An 8,725-nucleotide genomic window follows, 5' to 3' on the forward strand; every position below is an offset into this window, starting at 1 on the left:
GGCCTCTGTGTTCTAAGCTTTCTGAGAACACTGGTTAAAGTGCCTAGGAACTCATTCATTTATTCAACATCATCAACTCCTGCTACGCACACAGCACTGACCAAAATCAATAAAAGAACAAACAGTACCACTACCACCACCGAAGGCAACAATGAGTATTAATGCACAGGACTTAACTGTATTAACTACATTCCAGACTCTACGCTAAGAACATCATTGCTGTCCATCCTCACCTCAACCTTGATTTCAGCATTCTCATCTTGCAGGTAGGAAAACTGATTTAGGAAGATGAAGTCACTTCCCCCAAGGGACAAAGCTAGTAAGAGCAGAAGAACCCAGATCTGTCTGCCTCCAGAACTGGGAAGGAATTTTAACTGCCTCACTCTACTCTCCCCAGTGCAGTCTCTCTTCTTTATGCTGTCCCCGGCTTTCCAGGTCCCCTTCAGCATCTGCTACTCAAGGTCAGGAAACCTCATCCCTTCCTTCTATCTTCACTTGAACCAGCTCCCCAGGATGATGACACTGTCCCTTAGGCCATCTCCACATCTAAAGCTCTTCCTAAGGTGGGGCAGGCCTTCCCCAAACCGGAGAGCCTTTGCCCTTTCCACTCCCATCTGGCCTTGGATCATATGGAAGGACTGCCCCAGTAACCTAGGGCTCTGACTCAATCCCTGAATTTTCAGTTCTTAATGAGAAGGAAAAAGAAATATAGTTAGGGATAGAAAGTCAAGGATTTGCATCCCAGCTGTGTCATGCGGTTGCTTGGGCAATAAAGCACTTCCCCTCTGTAAAACAGGATTACAGGGCTGCTGAGATTTACGTGGAAGATCCACGTAGAGCACCTGACACACAGTCTGCTCCTCGGAAGCCCAGTGTGTGGCTCAGTGATTAGTTTTTTCTCCCTATATCACCAGCAGTCACCCTTTCCCTTCACCCTTACTGTGATGTTCTCAATCACTGTTGTTTAGGCCTTGCAAGGAAGCCAAAGGCATCTGAGACAGAGAGAAGCCTTGTCTAGTCCCTCCCCCACCCCAGTGTCCTGCCAGGACCCCAGGACTAAGGGACACAGCTTCTCCTCTGGTACTGCCAGGGGATGTGACAGCACAGCCCCAAGGGCTGGGCTCAATAAAAGACCTTGTTCTACAGCACAGAAAGGGGGAGGGTGGTTTCGGACAAGTGGAGACTGACCCTGGGGAAATGTGTGTTCATGTGTGTGGTGGTGGTGGTGAGGGCGGGTCTCCGAAGACTGGGAAGCATCAGTGAGTGGTGGAACCGTTCCAAGGAATCTGCAGCCTCAGGCTCCTTGGGGTGAGCCCAGCTGGGGCTGCAGATGACGGGTGGGGATGGAACTAGGTTCCTGTCCAGATCAGAAAAGTCTGGCCCAGACTGAAGCACATGGCCCAACAAATACCTGTATAATTGAACTCAGATGGTCCCCTGGATGGCAGTGGGGTCTGTGTGGGTATAGCACGCCCTCTCAACCTACTGCCATGGGGCTGATTCTGAGTCATAGCCACCCTACAGAAGAACCGCCCATCTTTCTTCCACAGCAGCTGGTGGAGTTGAACCACCAACCTTTTTGTTAGCAGCTGAATGCTGTAACCACTGTGTCACCAGAACCCCTTGTGCCCTTTCTAGGATCTCTTAATCTCAGTCACCATCTCGCCTGTCCTAGCAGAATATACTGATTAAGAATAAGAGTACAAGTTCAACAGGCAAACTTGTCTGGATTCGAAATCCAGTTGACACCATGACTTAGGTCAGTGTAACTGGGCCAGTAATCAATCTCTCTGACCCTTAGTTAACTCCTCTGGCAATGGGAACCATAAAAGGCCCTACCTTACAGAACTGTCAAAATGATTAAACGACACAATGGTGCAAAGCACCTGGCATGTGCTCAGTGCTCACTACATTGTAATGATTGTTTTTTCTGCACAAAGATCTAGAGCCCAAGCCATTTTGGGACTGGGGAGAACAAGTTCATGGAGGAGAGCACATCTGGGCCTCCCCCTTAAGATTCCTGACAGGGGTGGGGAATTTCACACAATTATTTACCAAAAACAGACACGTCTCTGCCTTCTCTGAGCTGGAGGCACACAAGCAATGATGAAATTCTGGAGGTGGGCGGATGGGAGGGGGGCTGGGGAATGCCAGGAGGCCAATGGCTGTTTCTCACAAAGCTGCAAACCTGGACTCTGTAGGAGTGGTGAGGAGAGAGACTGTGTGTACAGCGGCCTCCCTGGCTACAGTGGCAACAGAGGCAGGGTTGGCCAGATGACCAGAGCTAAGAAGGTCTTGACCCTGGGTGCTGGCAAATCACAGGAGCCAAATATATCTTCAAGACTGTCATAAGCACAAATCCATTTTTATGTGCTGGGCTGCTGTAATATTTGTGGCAGCCCAAGGCAACAGTCAGAGGGGCTGGGGGTTTGGCACCACACAGGCCCTTCTCCGCCTCACCCTGGCTCTCGCAGGCAGGGGGCGGGGTTGGTGTCAGCTGGGGGCTCACATTTTTGTTTCATAAACTGCTGTCAGCAGAGCCTGAAAGGAGAGGGTGGAGGCACCAGGGCTGACCTCTGGTGACTCACTCAGCCCTGGCCCCCTCCTGATCTCGGTTTCCCTACCCCGATTCAGTGAGCCAGAGTTGGGGGGGGCGCTTAAACTTGCTGGGTCTGCAGAGTCTGACTCAGAGGACAGGAGCAGGGGAAACATGCAGGGAATGTGGCCCGGGAAAGAGGGGGATTGCAATTCCTTCCTGTCCATTGGAACACCCTTCTGGTACAGACTGGCCTCGGGGAGAAAGAGGCTAACGTCACCGCTACAGCTCCAAACAGGGAGGGAAGACAACGCTGAAAGAAGGCTCAGGGAAGACACGAGGGGACCTGGGACCTGTTTTCCCTGTTCCGGAAAACTGTGGAGCACTGCTATTCTGCTCCTCAGTGTTGCTTCACATTCTGTCTCTGTCTCCATGAACCCAACGCCTGCTGCCTGGGGGCTGTGGGACTTCTCTATGCTCTCCCAGGAACTTGAGAGGAAGGGATGGCCCAGCTGTCAGCCTCTCTGCCTCAGCCACGCCTCCTAGCAGGTCACATGACAGTACCCTCACCATCTCTCCGTGGGTCCACCCAGAATCAGCATCAGAATCGAGACAAGTGTTTGTCTCTCCACTCCAGGTGCACAGAGTCAACTGGGGAGCTTTAACAAACATCAGACTCTGGGGAGAGAACGCAGGTCTCAATTTCTTTTTGAGATGGTCCCTGGGTGATTCTCACATGAAGCCAGGGTTCAGAACCTCTCGTCTAGCTCAATCCCTCTGTGCTCCCTGCCTTTCTGAGGAAGAAGGTTGGGAGCAGCTCTCAGCCAAACCCAGAACGTGTCTCCCTAGGAGAACTGGAGGAAGGAGCAGGGTTGGGTAAGTGGAACAGGGAGGGACAAACCCAGAAAAAGGCAGAGGATTTGCCTCATGGCTCAGCCTTGAAGTGCTCTGAATAGCTGAAGAGGGGCTTTGGGAGTGGTGTGGGGAACGATACTGAAGTAAGTGGCTCTTCACTTCGGGCAGGGGCACCAAGTGAACTCAGGACTTGACGTGTGGAGTAAGTTTGCATCTTTTGGGCGGGGAGGGGGAGAAGGGAGGCTGAGGAGAAACAGAGGACAAATTCTGAGGGGCTCCTTCCATAAAATACTAAGAAGTGCTGCTTTAGAAGAATTTGCTAGGCCCAAAACAAAGCAAGTAATATGCTGAGCTATGGCTTTGCTTTCCATTGGCACAGTTTTCAGAACCCGAGGCACCTGGAGAGTACCCAGAACCACCCCCTCACTACCCATATGGAATCCGCAGGCCCAAGAAGGGCAGGCCTGGCCCAGGTCATAAGAGGTGGCAGTGTCAGAGGGGGACCCAGGACCCTTGCATTCCCAATTCCTATCCTCATGTCCTTGGATGAATGAATCATCTCTCAAAACCGCCTGGTCATCAAAATAACCTGAGCACCCATTCTCATTCCCAGGATTCTGATGTAGTGGGTCTGGGTGGGGGCCCAAGATCTGGATATTAACAGCCATATCAAGGTGATTCTGATGATGTGGTAACTTTGGGAAACATTAAGGCACAGGAAGGTCATAATGAAGAGAAGGGGAAGAGACAAAGAAGTACAGCTCTTCCCAAGAGCAGGCCCCTAGGCCCAAGTAAGGCAAGAGGGTAGGAGAGAGACAGGAGACACCAGCCTCCTTAGTCTTGGGGATCCCATCTCTACTAGGAGAAGGCATTGCCTCAGCTAGGCACTCCAGGTCCTCCACAACTGACTTCTGTGACCACTTCCCTCTCGAGTTGTGCTTTGCTTCAGTCCTAGCAGGTTTCTGCTGACGCTGGAACACGCCACAACCCTCCTCTCTTCCCTCCGTTTTTCCCATCCCTCTACCCATTGAACAACTCACATGGACCCCATCTTTGCTGGGAAGCCTTCCCTGACACTCAGCCCTCTATCAGACATTCAATGATTAATCAACTGATCCACCAATCAGTGCCTCTCTATCTTTTTTACTGACTTGGTAACAGGAAGGCACTTTCTAGGGCCATCGTTACTCCTTTACTGCATGATGGTTCCCCCAACTAGACTATGAGCTCCAGAAAGATTGGGATCCTCTCTTAGAAGCTTGTTACAGTCTCACCACCTGGCAGAGGGTGTGAATAGAGATCCTGACACCCCATCATACCCATTGCTGTTGATTCCAACCCACAGCGACCTTATGGGACAGAGAACTGCCCCATAGGGTTTCCAAGGCTATCATCTTTCTGGAAGCAGACTGCTATATCTTTCTCCTACAGAGCAGCTGGTGGGTTTAAACCAACAGTATTCTGGTTAGCAGCCAAGTGCTTATCCACCGTGCCACCAGGGCTCCTATCTTAATTGATACATTCATTTAATTCACCATTCAATTCATTCCACAGCAATTCTCAACCCTGGCTAGATCATACCCACAGTATTCCAGTCCGGTATGGGCCTCAGGTTCTGTTGTATAAACTGTACCTAGTCTTCTGAGGACAATATGTTGAGAGCAAATATTTTAAATGCAGGTACTTTCAAACTAGCAGTTCCACAGAACTCTAGAAATTTATCCTAGTTGCTTAAAGAGTATACATTACAGCACCATTTATAAAAGCAAGACTAGGCAAAGCCGGGGCGTCCATCAGTAGAGGAACGGAATACTACGCAGTAGAGCCTACTGACTAAGAGCAAGAGCTCTAATGTCAAACCCAGCTCCACCTCTGACCAAGTCCAGGAACCAGAGCTGTACGAACCCTTCAATTCTTACGACCTCAGTCTTTTCACCTATAAAATAGGGGGAAATATTATGGTCTGCCTTATAGAAGACTAAAACTCACTGCCATCGAGTCGATTCCGACTCACAGCGACCCCTCCTTGGGTTTCCAAGGCGGTATCTCTATGGAAGTAGATCATCCAGTCTTCCTTCTGAGGAGTGGCTGGTGGGTTTGAACTGCCAGCCTTCTGGTTAGCAGTCAAGTGCCTGCTATAAGCTGCCTTAAAGAGCTCCTGTGCAAATAAAATGGGTAATAAAGGTAAAGCACTGCTTGGCACATGGTAAGTGCTCAATAATGTTACTACTCTTCTTATGGGAGTTCTGGTGGTGTAGTGCCTAAGGCATTTGACTGCTAACTAGAAGGCTGGTGGTTCAACCCCATTAGACGCTCCTAGGAAGGAAGACTGGGCAATCTACTTCCATAGTGATACTACCTCAGAAACCCAAGGAGGGGTTGCTATCAGTCGGCTCCAACTTGACAGCAGTGAGTTTGGTCTGTATTCTTCTCATACAGCTGATCATTAATAGTAATGAGGTATACGTGTATGTGCTACCTACAGAACCATCTTCACGTTCTACTGTTGAGTGAAAAAAGCAAATTGGTTAATAAGCACGATGCTCTACCACGTGTTAAAACAATTAAAAAGCTGGAGAGATATTCTTGTATATTCACAGAATAACTTACAAAGCAAAAAACAAGAAACTGGGAAGGTGGGAGTCTGGAAGAGAATGTCACTTCTCACCTTTTGTCTGTGGTTTTAATTTTACTACAAATATGCCTTTTTTAAAATCAAAAACTAAAAACACTCAAATAAATAGCAGGAAGTGCCACTGGCAATTCTGATGTATAGCCAAGATTGGCATCCAGCAGTTATGCAATGCCTGCTCGGGATGGGGTGGTGGGGATAGGTGACAAAGCTGCAAGATACTAGTGGTCTGCCTCAAAGGAACTCACATTCTGGGGGCAGAGCCATATCACAAACACAGAACGCACGTGCTGGAGCAGAGGGGAGCCCTCCCTGCTCAGGGAGGGTGGGGCAGTACGTGAAATGGCTGAGCTTTGACCTGCTCAGCTGAGTGGCTTCTTCCTGCTCACTGTCTACTAGCCTGGGAAGTAAAGTGGTGTGATTCCTGGCCCGAGTGACCCTCTTCCCCCACAACCATAGTGCTTCCTTGATAGGTACATAAAAATAGTAAAATAAAGGTGACTGATGCTAAGTAAAGGAGCTTTGGTGGGATAGTGGTTAAGTCATCTGGCTGCTAACCAAAAGGCCACTGGTTCAAACCCACCAGGCACTCTGTGGAAGAAAGATGAGATAGTCTACTTCTGTAAAGATTTACAGTCTTGGAAACCCACATGGGGGTCACCATGAGTCAGAATTGATTTGATGGCAGTGAGTTTGGTTTTGGTTTGGATGCTAAGTGGGTGGGAGATGAGGAAGGTCAGGCAGCTCAGTGGCTCTCCAGATCCAGATCCCAATCCTAGAACATCATGCTGGTTTCCTCACATATAAAATGAAGATAATAAAAGTAATTCTCTCATGGGTTGCTAAATGATCAAAACCAAAAAACCAACAAATCAGTAACTGACACCAAGTGTGTACTAGTGCCAGGCACCAGTCTAAGAGTTACACATTAACCCAACGAATTCTCACCACTACTCTAGAAGGTAGTACAATCACCTATAAAAATGAGGAGAAGTTCACAGAGAGGTGAAGTTACGTGATTATATAGCTAGGAAGTGACAGAACTAGGATTCAAAACCAGATAGTCTGCCGCTACAGCCACCAAAGAACACTGCCTTTAATAATAAGTAAAGACAGTACTTGGCATGCTGTAAGGGCTCAATGTGACCTACTATGAAGAAGAAGGTGGGAAGGGTTAGGGTAACGACTTTAGATAAGTTTGGCATGGAATCCCTGAGTCCCCTTCCCAGCTAGCTTTCAAGCTACTGTCTCTCTTCTCTGGTCTCCCTCCCTCCTGCCACTGGCGTCAATTCTCCATCCAGCCTCGTGGAGTCTGTGTGAGGCCCAGAATGACTTCAGTAATATCTCTGGAGATGGTATTCTGGCCTGCCTCCTTCCTATGACTGGAGCTTTAAGGATAGGTGAGCCTGGCTCACCTTCCTGATGCCCACCTTGCAGGACACGGAGTCCCCTCTACTGATGGCTTAGGGGATGGATATGGAGACTACAAAAATCAATCCACAACTCTCTTCAAGCTGCTTATGCCTCACGTGCAACCTACCTTAGAGGTAAACAGTATAGGATGACTTCTGAATATGGACAAAAGGTCTAAAATTCCCTCTTCTGATGTTCTGGAGGTTGAGAAATGAATTATGGCTCACCCTCCATGCCTCTTTCACAAGTAATAACCAGTCTATTTCCTTCAGCCTTTCCTTCAGCCACCTTGCCATTGCCTGGGGCAAAGAAGCCACTCTACCATGATCCTTCCTCTGCTCTAGGTAATTTCCAGTTTTTATTTTCCACCCCTGGGAAGCTGGTGGTACAGTGGTTAAAGCATTTGGCTGCTAACCAAAGAGTCGAAGGTTTGAATCCCTCCAGCTGCTCCATAGGAGAAAAATGCAGTCTGTTTCTGTAAAGAAAACCCTATGGGCAGTTCTACCCTGCCCTAAAAGGCAGCTATGAGTCCGGAATCGACTCAGTGGCAGTGGGTCATTCTTCCCAGGAGTCCTCCATTTCATGCCTGAGGGTATCTGGCAACACAGTCCCAGGAAACCCATGATGACCTGGGAGGTCAGGGACCACTGCCCTCCAGTCTAACAGCCACACGTCTTAGTATAATAGTTGGACTGGCCTCCTCAGCTGACATCTATTCCTGTTCCAGGTCTCCCTCCTTCTATGCTCCCATCTCTGGGGGTAGAGACTCACCAGCACTGTTGGCCTCCGACTCCAGCAGGTGGATGTCATTGCAGTCTGCCAGTGAGTGCTCCAGGCAGAGCTGCAGGAAGCGGGCCTGGGTGCGGGTGACCCGCTTCAGAAGTGACAAGAGGGCCACCGTCTGCTCACACTCATTCCAGCCCTTGAACCAGCCAGTGAGGATGCCCACCTGGTCTCGGAACATCATGGTGCCGGGCCTGAGGCCAGGGCGGGGGGGACGGCGGTGGCAAGGGCCAGCGCCGTCACATGGTCTCGGCTCTGGGCTCCTGTCACCTCTCCCCTGAGGGCCAGGGCTTGAGGTGGTTCCCTGGCGTGGTGGCAAGAGGAGATGGGGAGAGGAAGCTTGCTCACATTGAGGGATGTCTTGGTCCAGCCACACCTCTCCAAGCTCCTGGAAAAGGAAACATCGGTGTCAGGTAGAATGAAGGGGCTGGTGCTGGCCTGGTGAATGCAGGTTGAGGGGGCAAGGAGGCCTCATGCCTTCCTGTCAGGGAACCTGCTTTGCTGAG

At 49.7% G+C, this 8,725-nt stretch overlaps 1 protein-coding gene across 1 annotated transcript in view; it reads right to left on the reverse strand.

Annotated features, from left to right (window-relative positions):
- SAMD4B (sterile alpha motif domain containing 4B) overlaps positions 1-8,403 on the reverse strand; it is a 20,899-nt gene extending 12,496 nt beyond the window's left edge. The window contains exon 1 of the mRNA XM_007958474.2: positions 8,208-8,403. Coding sequence (XP_007956665.1) covers positions 8,208-8,403 — 196 coding nt within the window. The remainder of the gene's footprint in view (positions 1-8,207) is intronic.
- Positions 8,404-8,725: the final 322 nt, after the last annotated feature.

Source organism: Orycteropus afer, unplaced genomic scaffold (genome assembly GCF_000298275.1).
Source record: "Orycteropus afer afer isolate SDZICR_OR568_19922 unplaced genomic scaffold, OryAfe1.0 scaffold00989, whole genome shotgun sequence".
NCBI classification, from domain to species: domain Eukaryota; kingdom Metazoa; phylum Chordata; class Mammalia; order Tubulidentata; family Orycteropodidae; genus Orycteropus; species Orycteropus afer.